The sequence below is a fragment of the Suillus bovinus genome, assembly GCF_016758785.1.
Source record: "Suillus bovinus strain UH-Sbo-P2 chromosome Unknown EDB93scaffold_39, whole genome shotgun sequence".
In the NCBI taxonomy this organism is placed as follows: Eukaryota; Fungi; Basidiomycota; class Agaricomycetes; order Boletales; family Suillaceae; genus Suillus; species Suillus bovinus.
Window position 1 is genome coordinate 68,201 of NW_024542095.1, and position 14,322 is coordinate 82,522.

The 14,322-nt window shown below is 47.9% G+C and overlaps 5 protein-coding genes across 5 annotated transcripts; 3 read left to right on the forward strand and 2 right to left on the reverse strand.

The window, feature by feature from the left end:
* Positions 1-2,742: 2,742 nt before the first annotated feature.
* On the forward strand, positions 2,743-3,672 carry EDB93DRAFT_1251723 (uncharacterized protein; the record flags this gene model as incomplete). The annotated part of the gene is made up of 1 exon (XM_041453198.1): positions 2,743-3,672. One exon carries the CDS (start codon positions 2,743-2,745, stop codon positions 3,670-3,672), a length of 930 nt encoding a protein of 309 aa, XP_041306331.1.
* A 1,041-nt stretch (positions 3,673-4,713) lies between these two features.
* On the reverse strand, positions 4,714-6,118 carry EDB93DRAFT_544852 (uncharacterized protein). The gene is made up of 3 exons (XM_041456676.1): positions 5,932-6,118; positions 5,500-5,864; positions 4,714-5,450 (listed from the first exon to the last, which is right to left on the reverse strand). Exons 2-3 carry the CDS (start codon positions 5,825-5,827, stop codon positions 5,143-5,145), a joined length of 636 nt encoding a protein of 211 aa, XP_041306332.1. The 5' UTR covers positions 5,828-5,864; positions 5,932-6,118; the 3' UTR covers positions 4,714-5,142.
* A 334-nt stretch (positions 6,119-6,452) lies between these two features.
* EDB93DRAFT_1153744 (uncharacterized protein) lies at positions 6,453-8,756 on the forward strand. The gene is made up of 9 exons (XM_041449800.1): positions 6,453-6,585; positions 6,636-6,755; positions 6,805-7,027; positions 7,079-7,287; positions 7,340-7,504; positions 7,552-8,360; positions 8,414-8,528; positions 8,580-8,666; positions 8,737-8,756. The coding sequence occupies exons 1-6, from the start codon at positions 6,520-6,522 to the stop codon at positions 8,287-8,289; spliced, it is 1,521 nt and encodes a 506-aa protein (XP_041306333.1). The 5' UTR covers positions 6,453-6,519; the 3' UTR covers positions 8,290-8,360; positions 8,414-8,528; positions 8,580-8,666; positions 8,737-8,756.
* Positions 8,757-9,532: 776 nt separating this feature from the next.
* Positions 9,533-11,583, reverse strand: EDB93DRAFT_1241301 (permease for cytosine/purines, uracil, thiamine, allantoin-domain-containing protein; the record flags this gene model as incomplete). The annotated part of the gene is made up of 11 exons (XM_041451859.1): positions 9,533-9,911; positions 9,982-10,259; positions 10,318-10,363; positions 10,415-10,621; positions 10,669-10,700; positions 10,752-10,788; positions 10,839-10,958; positions 11,008-11,067; positions 11,121-11,228; positions 11,281-11,371; positions 11,421-11,583. 11 exons carry the CDS (start codon positions 11,581-11,583, stop codon positions 9,533-9,535), a joined length of 1,521 nt encoding a protein of 506 aa, XP_041306334.1.
* Positions 11,584-11,819: 236 nt separating this feature from the next.
* Positions 11,820-14,309, forward strand: EDB93DRAFT_1153774 (Mob1/phocein). The gene is made up of 4 exons (XM_041449801.1): positions 11,820-12,350; positions 12,408-12,543; positions 12,608-12,690; positions 12,790-14,309. Exons 1-4 carry the CDS (start codon positions 12,046-12,048, stop codon positions 14,003-14,005), a joined length of 1,740 nt encoding a protein of 579 aa, XP_041306335.1. The 5' UTR covers positions 11,820-12,045; the 3' UTR covers positions 14,006-14,309.
* Positions 14,310-14,322: the final 13 nt, after the last annotated feature.

A 14,322-nucleotide genomic window follows, 5' to 3' on the forward strand; every position in this document is an offset into this window, starting at 1 on the left:
AAAACCTCACCCGACCAGACAATGTCTTCTGCACCCCAGGACTCGCAAACAACATCATAAGCTGCAAGGTAGAATATCACCTCCGACCAGTCGTAACAAACCACTTCCCAGTAGTTAGTATATTTGACCTCCGACCAGAACACTCGCCGCCTATCCCCAGATACAACTACCATCAAGTAGACTGGGAAGAATTCAAAGACGAACTAGCCGCACACTTCAGTCGCAACCCGCCCCCGATGGAGATCACCACAGCTGACCAATTCAACAAAGCTTTCGCCAATGTAACAATGGTCACGGCGCTGGGCTCAGAACCAGGCAATCCAACACCTACGTCATACCATTCCCCGACCTCCCTTGACCTTCCGAAGGCCGCGCGCACTTGTCCGAACTTTCTGCAGGCAGTTCTCGTGTTCCGAGACCCGTCCAAACCTCGCAAGTTACCATACCATGTCCTATCCTCGTCCTTTTGACTTCGCTGGTGCATTTTCCTTTATTCTAACTATATGTTGACTACGTCTTAGTGCTACACGGATAACATCGGCATCCTGTCGGGAGTCTCGGAATATGTATAAGCAGTACACATGGCGGCTTATTACATAGGTTCGGACTTGCTTATCTTGCTACTAGTTTCGCCTATGGATTCCAGCCTCTCACGGAAGTAGGATATAATCTTGCTCGCTGGCTACTGATAGGACACTTCACTTCCCGTACTTCGAATAGTAATTAGTAGAGTCACCTCGGTATAATCGTAAACTGCACAATTGATCCTTGTCCATTCAGAATGATTATCTGGCTAGACCGCTGCCAATTTCGCACTTCGTTTATTCTCAAGTCCCGATAGATTAGTGTTGTTCCGGACTTCGGACGTTGCGCAAAGTCTTATACTGTTATTCAACACACCGACATACCGACACATCGACACACCGACATATATAGACCTTCGGACAGCCTTCACAAGCCTCGGAAGGCATCGTGCTACTTTGGACAACACCTTCGCAGCCTCGGACAAGTTTCTTGGTACTTCGGAAGTAGTCTCGGAACTACGGACGAACATTAAAGAGGTTTTCTTCCAATATCTTGTCTACTCTCTAACTGTATAAGACTTCCCTTGCATTATCAAGGTAGTTCTTAGGTTGTCTCTTGGGACGAAGCATACTCGCATCTCTCAGGACTAGGGACTCACATTCAGTAGAGCCCAGCCCAGATCTACTCTTTACACCAACCTCACCAACGCCATAGAAGAAATGGCCATGAAATGTGTACCGAAATCAAAACTGTTCCCATACTCAAAGCGCTGGTGGTCCAAAACCTTAGACAAGGAATGCAAAGCTGTACACAAATTGGCACACAAATCTCACACCAAACTTGCAAGATGACAGGACCCAATACACAAGGAATACAGAGTAGCTAGGAACAAATTCTCGGAAAGTATCAGAAAAGCAAAGGAAGAACACTGGACAGAATGGCTCAAATCGCTAACACTAACGGACATGTGGTCCTTTCACAGATACGCAGCAAGCAACTCAACAGATCAAATACACACCCACATCAAGACACTTCAGGACCCAACAGCCAACCCAAAAAACACAACACAAGGAAGAGCAAATTGCTCTATGAGATATTTTTTTGCCCCCCACCAGCTAACAATTATCTAGACCCAGACTACAAATACCCCCCTCCAGTGTGCGAGTTCTCCCCGATCACAAACCAGCAAGTTCACAGAGCGATCAAGCGCCTCTCCCCATACAAGGCCCCAGGACCGAATGGCATAAGCAATGTAGTCTTCACAAAGAACGCACACCTATTAGTACCATACATGGCACCAATCTTCCAAGCAACCTTTTCACTAGGCATCTACCCAGACAGATGGAAGCAATCTACAACAATTGTTCTGAGGAAACCCAGCCGGCCAGACTACAGCGCTCCAAAAGTGTACCGACCAATAATGCTACTCGACACCATGGCTAAGATCCTTTCATCTTGTGTAGTCAATGATCTGACATTCATTTCAGAACAACACAACCTACTCCCTTCCACCCATTTTGGAGGCAGACCAGGCCGATCCACCTCAGACTCGCTACACCTGCTCACCAAGTTCATCACAGATTCCTGGGCCTCCAAGAACAAATTTGTCTCCCTGCTCTTCCTAGACATCAAGGCCGCATTCCTGAGCATGGTCGTGAGCAGACTACTACACAACCTACGGACAGCGGGCATCCCAAAGGAATACACAGAATGGTATGATAGACAACTTAACAGCTGCAACACATGCCTCATCTTTGATGATTTTCAATCTGACCCATTCAATGTTCAAGGAGGTGTTGACCAGGGATGCCCTCTATCACCACTAGGCTTCATATTCTACAACTCAGATGTACTAAGAGTAGCTAACACACAGACCCGCAGCGGAGAGCTCAGCTTAGGTTTCCTCAACGATGTCGCTCTGGCAGCAAACAGAAAAATGTACAATGAAGCACACGGCAAGCTCACCCACATGATGGAAAAGGAAAACAGCGCTCTCAAATGGAGCAGAACACACCACACTGAGTTTGAGCTAGATAAAACTGCACTCATCTGCCTGACTAAGCAACACATACCAGATGAAAACAACCTTCGCAAGACTGTCTCCCCCATCCGCCCATAGTCATCCAAGGACACAACATCCACCTGTCGAAGTCCCACAAGTTCCTAGGAGTAATCATAGACCAAGACCTCAACTTCAAGGAACATGCCACTCACACCATGGCAAAAGGCACCAAATATGTCATGGCATGCAACCACATGATCAAACCGACTAAAGGCATCCATGGAAGACTCATGAACCGACTATACAAATGTGTAGTCCTCCCCAAGATGTTATACACAACGGACATATGGTGCGCAAACCTGGTGTCGAAGGGAAGAGGCAAGAAAGGAGGAAGAGGCACAAGGAGTTTTGCCTCCCAAATGGCTCGCATCCAGAGAATGGCAACACTAAACATAACAGGGGGCCTTCATTCATCCACATCTGACATGTTAGACAGCCACGCTAATGTTCTCCCTTTCCAACAGGTCCTACGCTATACGTGCTACAGAGCCACTCTCAGAATGTCCACCCTTCCAGAATCCCACCCGCTGTCAAAGCACATAACGGCGGCGTCCAATTTCTGCAAGAAAAGGAACTACGAGGGCCACAAGAGACACCCTTCCCCACTGCACAGACTCTTCAATGAATTCAAGATGGACCCAGCAACAATGGAGAAGATCCTACCAGCAAGACACTCCACCAAATGGGAACCAGATGTAGCTATCAGCATCGCAAGCAAGGAGAAAGATGCAGCAAGAGAGGAGGAGGAAGCAAGCAAAGATCTTAGGGTGTACTCGGACGGGTCGGCAATAGACGGGGGAGTGGGAGGCGCATCGGTATTGATGAGAGGGGGAGTTATGCTCAGCGAGAGACGATTCTACCTGGGAAAGGAGGAGGATCACACAGTGTACGAAGCAGAAATAGTGGGGATGATCCTAGCAGTCGAGTTGTTGAGAGAGGCAGGAGGAAAAGGCACCATGGCACTAGGAGTGGACAACCAGGCCACAATCAGATCAACAAGCGCATTCCAATCCCAACCAGGTCACTATCTTGTCGACAAGTTCCTAGACGACCTCAGATCCCTCCTACCCAACGCGGACAGATGAAAGCTCACAATTCAGTGGACCCCTGGTCACAAGGGCATAGCAGGAAACGAAGCAGCAGACGTACAAGCCAAGCACGCAGCGAGAGGTGAAGCCTCAGAGACAGCCCATCCCCCAAGATCATTGAAAGGGAAGGCCCAAACACGCATGCCGGCTATTCTACCCCGCAGCAAGGCCATCGCAAAACAGAAATTCAAAGACTTCATCAAAGACAAAGTGAAAGCAACAATGCAAGACTCGCTGCATTATGACAGAATATGCACAATTGATCCCTCCATGCCATCAGATCATTTTGCCAACCTTATTGAAGACTTTCCTCAATGCCTCTGCTCCCTCCTGTTTCAACTCTGCACAGGTCATGCCCCCCTCAACAAATACCTCCACCGAATATCCAAATCTCCTACTGCACGATGCCTGTAGTGCAACGAACACGAAGAAACTGTCAAACACTTCCTACTCACATGTCCAAGATACGCACATCAACAAGCAGCACTACGCCAAGAAGCGGGCACCAACATAAGTCAACTTCACATGCTCCTCAACAACCATGACTTCATTAAACCATTGTTCTGTTACATCGCATGAACTAGAAGGCTGGAACAAGTTTTCGGAGATGTAACCCCACCCAAGAACACAACATGAACAATGACAGAACCAGCGTCAAGCAGAACATCGCTTGACCCACCCATCATCACTCGCCTTCAGTTGGTGTCCCAGTCCTCGCCTAACCGCCGGGACCATTAGCAAAGTCATTCAAATACATAGCGTAATTAGAAACAGGTACATACTGTAGGTGTTGTCTACTATAGGGCATCGCCCCACCAGACAATAAACAAGGATACAAAAAAAAAAAGAAAAAAAAAAAAAGTAGGACACGAGGAAGGGATTGTCGAAACGTGAGGTGACGGTGCGTGTCGTTGTGGGACAAACGACGGTGTGCAACACCTGGGTACCGGTATCACCTCGCGCCGTGTCTGCCGGCTATGAGGAGACGTCAAGTCGTCCACCTTCAAGCCGAACTGCAGTAATTGGAGTTCAAGAGTGTGATTGGGACTATGTAAGTGGTTGATGATGGTGTTGCAAAGTTATGTTGCTTTGATGTGGCGGCCAGTACTATGTCTACATTGCAATTTGCGTAAGCTCATTGTACTATTAGTACGCGCCCACTCCCCGACTCCATTTTAGCACGACGCTCGAGCTCATTGATGCTCTTGTACAACACAGCTTTCAAAGTTTTTGTCTCTCTGTCAACAGCAGAACACCGTTCAGAGACCTCGTTAGAGTTTGGTATTAAAATATTCTCCCTTCGTCACCATCCTCTCTTTGTCGTCTCCCGCTATGTCGTAGACACTTGATACAGCATCTTTCTTCAGCTCCAACAGACCTCAAAAAAGCCTGGTATATGAGTGAACCTGTGAACCGCTTGTCCTCTGAGGGTCCGGAAAGTCTAGCTATGTGTGCTTCAGTAAGTACTCAATACGTCGATCGAACCCGCAGTCGCAACAGGGCTTCCACCGCCACTGGAGTAAAGTTTTCCGATCGCTTTGAGTACTCTGATGGAGGGATGAGGCTTCCATCCACATCTCGCACGTTCGGGACCACCACAAGTATGTCGTCCAAGCCGTGGAGATTGATGGCAGTTTTAAAATGATCTTGAGAGTCCAGCCGTGAACCTCTGCTTTCAATATCATTACTTGATCCTGATGCACCTGCTTTTTCCGTCTGGGGTCGTGGTAACTGAAGCTGTCTCCTCTTACCCGAGAACAGCTGCTTGAGAACATCTATATCTTTATCAGTATCGACCACCTTTATCGCGATTCGAATACACACCACCTGGTAAGCATATCCATACTTTTTTTGCAAATTCCTTGTTTGAATTTGATACAAGATAAGCATGAACAGAGACTTTGGCTTGACTACTGTATAGGGAAATGTGGCTAGATTTGTCGGTAGCACAGCCGATCACAGTCGCGAGGGACAAAGTATCTTGATGGACGGATGACAACCCCAGCGGAGGTGGAATGAAGCCACAGAAGAAAGAGGACCCCGGGTCCATGACGGGTGCACCTAATTGCAGTATGCGAGCATCACTAGTCGAAGTCGCTGAGATCAACGGATGGCGGGGAGGGTTTGTGACGAGTGAGCGATGCAGGTTCATAATATGCCGCACAGTCAAGCGAAGGCACAGCCATCATCTACATATGTGGAATTGCATCAATAAGAGTCCGCGTGCGCGCCAGGCAGAGTGTGCACAGAACGTACGAGATCCATTCGTAGAACCCGAGGTGTTTGGGACAACACTATGGCCACTTGCGAGCTGAACAGACCCGCTGAGCTCTGTTATTCATGATGATTCGTAGTCCTGGTCTTCACGCGTACTTCTTCGAGAGTCACGCTGAGTGGGAACGAGCGACAGGAGATGCGATGCGCGCATCGAATGGAATTCTAGGCGCTAGTTATGAGAATGGAGTGCGGAGAAACACGTTAGATATCATAGACAGGGCAAATCGAATACAAAGAAGCAGGAGATAGGGCTGCTTGTATCCAGCTAATGAATGACGCTTGTATTAATGCCATGACCCTCTGAATGCCGTCTACAATGTCAATAGTGCAGTCTAATACGATCAACTACGCAGCGGGACGACATTGGAGACAAACATACGCGTACTAAGGATGAACGCAGCACGCCGAGCATGGCATCATGACAAACGGCAGAGTTGGCAGTACGTCTTCGGAGTTCGACAAGAGCCTCCTACACTAACGTGGGAGTCGGAGATACAAACCAGCACAATGATTTCTGGATATCCTGACCGCAACAGGCGCAACTACGAACTATGAACTAGCGTATCAATGGCTCTAAACTCCAAGGATACGTTGCTTAAGGCATTACAACTGTCGCCTGACCTTGACGATGAGGCATTCAACCTCGCATCATAGTTTGAATTTTTGTCTGAGGCGATTCAAAGGCAATCAGCAGAGGCATCTCCGCCACGATAACAGCTGCAGTTGATGATGAAACACACCAGCCATCTCTCAAGACTGTATACGATAATATTCTTCAATACCACAGTGGTCCAGCCCTTCTTGTAAGTGACATGTTCTATCGTATTTTGGAGCTCAATGGATCTCCTGCAGGAACCCCTTGACATCCTGCCTGGTCTCCTTCGGTGGCGCCGTAAAGAGGCTGTTGACCTCATTATCCTAATTTCCGAAAAATGCAGTTCGAAGGAGGTACTAATTGTCATTCAAGAAACCCTGGAACAGATAACACAGCTAGCTTGTGAAGATGGAGCTGAAGAGGAGCATGTTCCTGGGCTTGTCCAGTGTCTTATCAACGTTCTCGTGTCGTCTACAAAATGTGAGTATGTTGCAGGTGTTTGTCAATTGCTGATATCTCAGGACTTCATAGCTGTACCAAGATTAACTCTTGGAAAGAGAACCGCGTTGAGCGTAGTCTCACCATTGGTCTCCGCTGTTAGTTCAGCGGTTTCTTCGATAGGAAGCAACCTCACGCAGGATATTGGTCGTTCATTACTTGTGGAGGTCTCTCGCATGTCGCAGGAATTCTACATGTGGATAATTAAAACAGGCAGCGAAGCAGATGCTGCAGAGGCGAGGGTTTGTCTACAACATTCGTGGTAGACAGCTTTGCAGACTAACGAACTTGCAGAAAATTATCGTACTACTTCTGGACACGACTGTTTTGGCGTGTGCATCGTGCATTAGGGCATCGTTATGCGCCAGAGCCTTCGAGAAGCAGTATCCGCGTCTTACAGTGTCTTCGACGATCGAACCCGACTGGCAAGAAGGGGAGCAGGCTATTATGAGCGTACTGGTAAGTCGGCGAAGCCATGGAACGTCATAAATTCTGAATGGTATTAGACTACCCTTCGAGCAATGAACGTGTCATCACAAGATGTCTTGGATGATCCGACAATAAGTTCTCTGATCATACTTGCTCACCAAGATGAAAGCTATCCTCTATCAAAAGATCTACCCTCCAAGTTGCATTCGATGCTTACGACTTCGATTCAGATGAATTTCGCCCTCGACGAATCTCTGTTCCTTATCTTTCGTTCCGTCACGCAAAATCTCACACAGCCCAGCTTCCCACCCGAACTTGCTACGTCGCTATGCGTAGTTCTTCCCGCTTTGGCAAGCACCCATCTTGACCCATTTATCAGACACTTCAGTCTTCGGCTGATTGCACTGATTCTTGCGCGACTACCATCTGTGTTACAGCAGCAGATCTTGATAACACTGGCATCCGACGCGGAGTTTCCTCAGATGCAGGCGGCCGCTATAGGTCTCCTTAAGGAATTTGTGCTAGAAGCACTACAGGCCCCCGCATTGTCGGGCGAACAAAATGTCTTTGCGTCACCACTGCTCATAAGGTCCTTCGGACCGATCCTATTCAGGACAATGCCATCTGATTACTTGTCGACGGTCCGGGTAGCTGGTGACATTGAGAAATCCTTGGAGCCCTCTCGGATCGCAGAGGTACTATCATTTTACTATGTACTACTACAACGGGACAGGGACAATAAGGTATCTTATTTTGTCCGAGGCAATGAAAATAAGTTTGACGATGTCCCAGACTGGTATACGAGACCCGGATAACATCGCGAGCGTAGAATCGTCCTTACTGCGGCCGTTGCGTTCTTTTCTAGAAAAGTGGTCGAACACTGAAGGTACGAGAATGACCTATTTTCTGCTTCGTGCAGGCTGATAGGTTCTTCTACAGCTAAGCCTATTATTTCTGTCATCTCTCTGCGGATTGGCCTGGAAAGAGTAGACTATGCTGTACAAATCATTCGGAATCGGTAATTAAGAAGACACTAGATCGCCGACCGCTCGAAGTGAGATAATTCGGATGAACGTCGAGTTACACAGTTTTTACTTGCTTCTAGTGCCTATGTACAAAAGGAACTAATAAACTCTCGATATACTTGCTCAATCTAAATTGAACAAGGTACCGAGTATTGCCTCTCGAGAAGGTGAAGCCCTCGTTCACCGAAAGGACCTGATAATTGATATTTTTGCCTCTTTCTTGTAACGGCCGACAAGGTTTCCGAGGTCGTCTTGCCACTGCTACGTCACTGCTGGGTACCTAGATTTTGCCATGGCTTGGCAGCCGATTGATATGGGTAACACTACTGCATGAGGCCCGGAGCACCGCACTTTTTCTTCGAGCAATTCCTGTACATGTTCATATCCCACTGTATTGGTGAAACAACTAGCACCTTGGCCCATGTTACCAATCGGATCGCTTATGTTTCGTAGCGAAGGTAAGACCTTTTAGACCATGTTAGTAGATCACACGACATCATGATTCAAATTTCAGATATGCTCCAGTGGAATTTGCACCGTTGCCCTCTGTTGCACCGGCTGCATTAATGGATTCCTAAGATACGTATGCACACGATCTCAGGACCCGCACGTGTTATTCTTGGTACTTGGGGCTCATCGCGATTGACACACGCTTTGGCGCAGCAGTTTCTCAAGGATACGCGATAATCCTTCTCAGCTTGCTGCACGTTATCAATCACACTCCACATTTCTTCCCACTCAAACTCCAAAGAACATACCTACGAGAGCGAAAGGCGTGGATTCTCTATGATGGCTATATTATTATGCCCGGGATCGGCCCTAGTTGGCAGGTGATATTTCAAAGGCATCGATTTGCAATTTCTCTGTGAGCATACAATGGTGTAAGATGCGCGCAGGGATGAATAGGCTAAAGTAAGTCAGTGCGACCCCAGACTGCTGTTCTTATTCAAGATTGATTATGGGCATAGCAAGACAGTACACGTTCCGTAGCACATCGCATATCTAACCTGTAACTATCTCAACCGAGCGGTGCTTAATATTCGATACTCTGGTATTTGAGTTCTAGTTTTCGAAGGGGGAAGTACAGTAGGCCTGCAAGAGGAAATGCAACCTCGAACCCGATATCGCCCGAGGTGAAGCCGATGGGACCCTGGTACCATACCTGGTTCATAGAGGGTATAATTAGGGCAAAAGACAGTATGCAAGCTGAGATGGCAGCCGCGCCCCAGGGCAGGCGTCCCGGAACGTTCCATATGGAATGGTCATAGGTGCTGAAGTCACCTTTGCGGAAGTAGTGGTGTTCGACAAGGAGGACGGCGCCGTACGCACTTGCCCAGTAACCAATGAGCGAAAGGAAATCGGTCAATGTCGTATAAAATTTATGGGCGCCCACGATCGATAAAGGCAATGCACTGTCGGGGGTCCACGGGGAAAAATGAGATCAGCCGGTGACAGGGAAGACAGTCAAATGGGAAAACTGACACTACAGTGCCAACGATCGAAAAGACGTATCTTGGGACTCTTGACATGGCTGGAACCATCACTTGGAAATTGAAACACATAGAGTAAAGCGTGCACGCGATGTTGCCGGTGACGCTCAAGCTGAGAAGAACGGTGAGGAACTTCCCAAAGTTACCGACCGGACTGAGCATTGCCTCTAAAAGGCCGCCGACGTTGCCGTCTGTTCCGTAACCTTCGTTCCAGCTAGGAACGTTTGGTGCAGCAAGGACTGCTGCAGCCCCAAGGCACTGTAGAAGGACCTGGAGATCGATCAGAAGTTGTTTAGGGGGTACCGGATAGATAGACAGGCTGACGTACGATAGGCACGATGTACCCCAGATATGCATACCAAAAGATCCTGGACCTGGAAAAAAGATACTAAACGTAACGCCACAGGGCATGAGATTAAACCTACCGAGAAACGGTGGGCGAGAAGTACATCGTAAAATCGGATGCCATTGCCGAGTAGGTGATAACGAAACCAGCAATAACCGATGCGAAGCTAAGAATGGTAACAGGGGTTGCAGGAGCCGCTGGTTGAACGTTGTACAAGTTCTTGCCACCCACGCCGAGTGCAACCAAGAATGCGATAAGAACTGGGAACCATGCAACACGTTCGTACCTGAAACTGTCAGACTAGAATAATGATGAACAGAGGATGCCGCTTACCAGTTGAGTACTCTGTAGCCCATAAAGGAAATCTGGAGGTGGACATTACAAAAGGATTTCGAGAGTCACGTGAGAGAACGCACGAGGAGGGCAATGATGAAGATAATCACGATGCCGACACTGAAACGGATTAGGTAAGTCGAAGCGATGTTGTGAGATGCCGTACGCACTCCCAACTCATATTACTAGACACGCTAGCTAGTGCCTGTCCACCGAGTATACCATTAAGGATATTGAAGCCACACAGGCCGATCAAATTGAGGATAGCAGGTATAATAACACCAAAATAGCTTGAAAGGGCGTTAGCCAATAGCATATACAGATAATAAGCACTCATACCCAAAGGCATATCTAGATTGAATCATTTGACGCATGCCGGTTCGAGGACCCCAAGTATTTCTGTGGAAGTAATGAGCCGGTGTCCATGTTAAGAGGAAGGAAGGTATACGAACAAATATGCAGGTAACGCGCATGCAAGGATATTAAAAAATAAGATGACAAGACAAGAATCCCGAAGTCCAAGTCCGAAGGCGATTGGGCCGAGCGTTCCGGCAGAGAAGCTAGGTTTATCTGTAAGAAGGAGCTGATAGTCCAAATTCTCTGAAAACTTACGAGAGGATGTTGAAGTTCATTGAAAACCAAACGAAGAAAATTTTATAGTATTGCGTATCCATCCGCTCCTCTTCAGGTACTGGAACGGTGCCTATGAACGAAGATTATCAGATGAGTATTTGGTTGTAGGGAAAACCAACCTCGTTCCTCCACGCCCCAGCTGAGAAGAGACCTTGCTAACGGGTGGGAGAGCCATCCTTGTTTGTCTCCAGGGATGATGACAGAGATGCCATCCCTACTAGACGCTGAATCTTTCTCAAGGTCTGCGACTGAGTTCTTCTCGTGTAGATGATTGTCGGACATCGTGGAGATGAACGGGGGATGGCAATTGTAGAGCTTCGCAAGGAGCGCCCTAATTATAAGGATTGTGAGGCACCATTCAAGTGAGATGTCCACGCCTTGGACGTTTCAAAACAACCGGGAGAAGAGATCTCGATGATCATGTGGTACCACATCAGGTACTACAAGTGACGTGACAAATTCGGAACAAAATTCATGTGTAAATAAGCTAACCCTTCTCTCCATCCGTTCATCATCCCGTCCGCTCTGTCCCCATCGTCCGAAATTTCAATCACAAATTGTTACTTGATCGTCTCAAAAATATTTTCAAGGATTTCCAGATAGATAAATTAATTTAGTCAACAGTCTATACTAACTCGGAATTTTATTTCCACGATCATTTTCCGCGAAATTTAGTCAACCTGTGAGACACTGCGCTCGACGCTCTCAACAGCGACGACAACCCCGAGCTTCCTATCACTGACGATGGCTGTAGCTGTACAACGCCCATTACGCGGCTCACGCGTGTCCTCCTTCTATCCTGTCAAAGCTCTCCCATCCTTATCATCTCTCGATAGCGCGTTCCAGCTTCAGGAATACATTTCGCTTCTTATTCGTCTTGACGTCCATGATGTTGATTCAATAGTGTCTCTTCCGGGGAAAGCTGCTTTCAAGGACACCGAAGAAAAATCTTCTGATCTTTCTGATCAAGCTGAACGTAGATCAGATGATTCTGAACGCAAAAACGACATAACAGTCGACCGAGGTTGCTGGATTTATGAACAACTACGGTACCTCTCATACTCACTCGCCCAATTTTTTATGCGTTAATTGTATTTGTCCATCAGACGTCTCGCACAAGACCTATCTCATCCCCTCATCACAATGTTACAGCAGGAATGTACTCGCATAGCCTGTCCCGAGATGAAGGCGGGAGAGTGGTTATATTTGTGTGTCGCACACGGTAATGACGGTGCTATGGAGGTTCGTCCGACGGTCATTTTAAAAAATAAATATGGTTCCTCTAACTCTTTATGTATGTACTCAGCAATGCTGTGCTATTGATTACATCCTTCATACGTTGGATAGCGCAACCGCACTATTAAACTCGCCTCGAGCTTTCCCATCTCGGTGAGTCATGATCACGTCCCATAACATCTTTGTTAATATCTTTCATTACATCGCCTTTTTCAAACTCAACTCAATCATGCGTCCTTTTCGCGATATTAGTCTTTCCATACCCCCTACCTCATATCGACACTTCTCTTCGCTTGCTCGTCGTCTTGGCAGAATATTTGCACATGCATATTTCCATCACCGAGAAGCCTTTGAACAAGCGGAAGCAGAATCATCGCTTTACGCTCGCTTCTTGAAACTTACTAGTCAATTCGATCTTGTCCCTACCGAGTTCCTTGTCATCCCCCCAGGTACTGTCCTGTCAGGCAGAAAGGGACGCGACGAGGATGTTGAACCTCCACGTCTTCTTGCAGCGGCCGTCAACCCGCCGCGTGAGCGGGAGGATCAAAATGCACCTACAGCAGAACAAACACAATCTTCGAATGTTCGCGAGAAGAGTCCTCCGGGACTGTCCAATGATAGCCCACATGGCACCGATAGTCCACGCCGGATTGGGCGCAATCGAACAGATACTATGGTGTTCACTGAGGGGTACAATGTCGCGGAGGAGCTTGCAAAAGGTGGCGACCACGGTGTCACCGAAAGCGGTGCTTTATTACATACTACGCTATCTGTTGAGCCTGAGAGCTATTCGCAAGCCTCATGGACAAGCCAGCTGAGTGAGTTATCTCCCGACAAATTTGGGTTCGACGTCGAAGAGGTCCCCGTCGACGAAGTGGCAGCCGGCACCGGATCAAACTCTCCACCTCTTGAAGATCTGTCCTTGACGCTACTTAAAGACTCCAGCTCAGCTTCACCTGCTGTGCCACATGCACCGGAACCCGAGATAGAGACGGCTCCAATTGTTGAAACATCCATTGAGACCGTTCAGGAACAGCCAGTTGTCGAGCCTGCAGCTCCTCACGAAGAGACCGCTGCCCTGGCTGAGCCTCCAAGCTCAGTAATCCCCGCAGCTACTCAAAATGTTGAGGCTAGTGTTGCAAGCCCTGATATCGTGGAGGAGTCTGTAGATGCCGAAAACTCTGATTCACCGGAACCAGTTCCAGAGTCTGAAAAATTACTCGAGGCACCCCTCGACCCTTCTCCTGAGGCAGAAGCAGTAGCCGCCCTTGTGGAACCTCCCGCACCATCATCTCCTGAGTCTGTTCCTGTTGACGACTCTCCCAGGGAGCTCGAGGTTAGCCTTAATCTGAGCGAACCCCCGCCGTCGGAGCCAATACCCCCGGAGAGCGAGAGTGATATCACAGATGAGGCACATGATGTGGATGAAGAGGCGGAGGTGGAAGAGTTGGTGGAGAGGAATCCATGAGGTTCGATCGTCTGTTTTGCTGTGTTTTCGTAGCATTGTTCTGTTTTTTCTCATTTCTTACTGTTTTGATGTCACACTGCGCATCAACGAGAGTTTCGGAGCAAGGTACGAACTGTTTGACTGACTGACAATAGCTGTCTGGTCATACTGTCTGAATACTCGAGCATGCACTTGCTCTGCTGAATCTGCCTCTTAAATGTCGTCAGTTTGGTACGGCCAGTCATCATATGACAAGTTCCTGTATAGTTGCGCATGTCGCTGGATGATCTAGGACGGGCATCTGAAATAGGATTCGAACCATCCAAGAACTAGTGCTA

What these genes read in the sequence shown, in the direction of transcription:
- EDB93DRAFT_544852 (XM_041456676.1), bottom strand. Translation starts at nt 5,827, where the DNA reads ATGAACCTGCATCGCTCACTCGTCACAAACCCTCCCCGCCATCCGTTG. An exon ending in ATGGATATGCTTACCAGGTG is followed by an intron (nt 5,451 to 5,499) that starts GTGTGTATTCGA and finishes ATAAAGATATAG; the next exon opens with ATGTTCTCAAGCAGCTGTTC.
- EDB93DRAFT_1153744 (XM_041449800.1), top strand. Translation starts at nt 6,520, where the DNA reads ATGGCTCTAAACTCCAAGGATACGTTGCTTAAGGCATTACAACTGTCG. An exon ending in ACAGTGGTCCAGCCCTTCTT is followed by an intron (nt 6,756 to 6,804) that starts GTAAGTGACATG and finishes GATCTCCTGCAG; the next exon opens with GAACCCCTTGACATCCTGCC. An exon ending in TCTCGTGTCGTCTACAAAAT is followed by an intron (nt 7,028 to 7,078) that starts GTGAGTATGTTG and finishes AGGACTTCATAG; the next exon opens with CTGTACCAAGATTAACTCTT.
- EDB93DRAFT_1153774 (XM_041449801.1), top strand. Translation starts at nt 12,046, where the DNA reads ATGGCTGTAGCTGTACAACGCCCATTACGCGGCTCACGCGTGTCCTCC. An exon ending in GTAATGACGGTGCTATGGAG is followed by an intron (nt 12,544 to 12,607) that starts GTTCGTCCGACG and finishes GTATGTACTCAG; the next exon opens with CAATGCTGTGCTATTGATTA. An exon ending in CCTCGAGCTTTCCCATCTCG is followed by an intron (nt 12,691 to 12,789) that starts GTGAGTCATGAT and finishes TCGCGATATTAG; the next exon opens with TCTTTCCATACCCCCTACCT.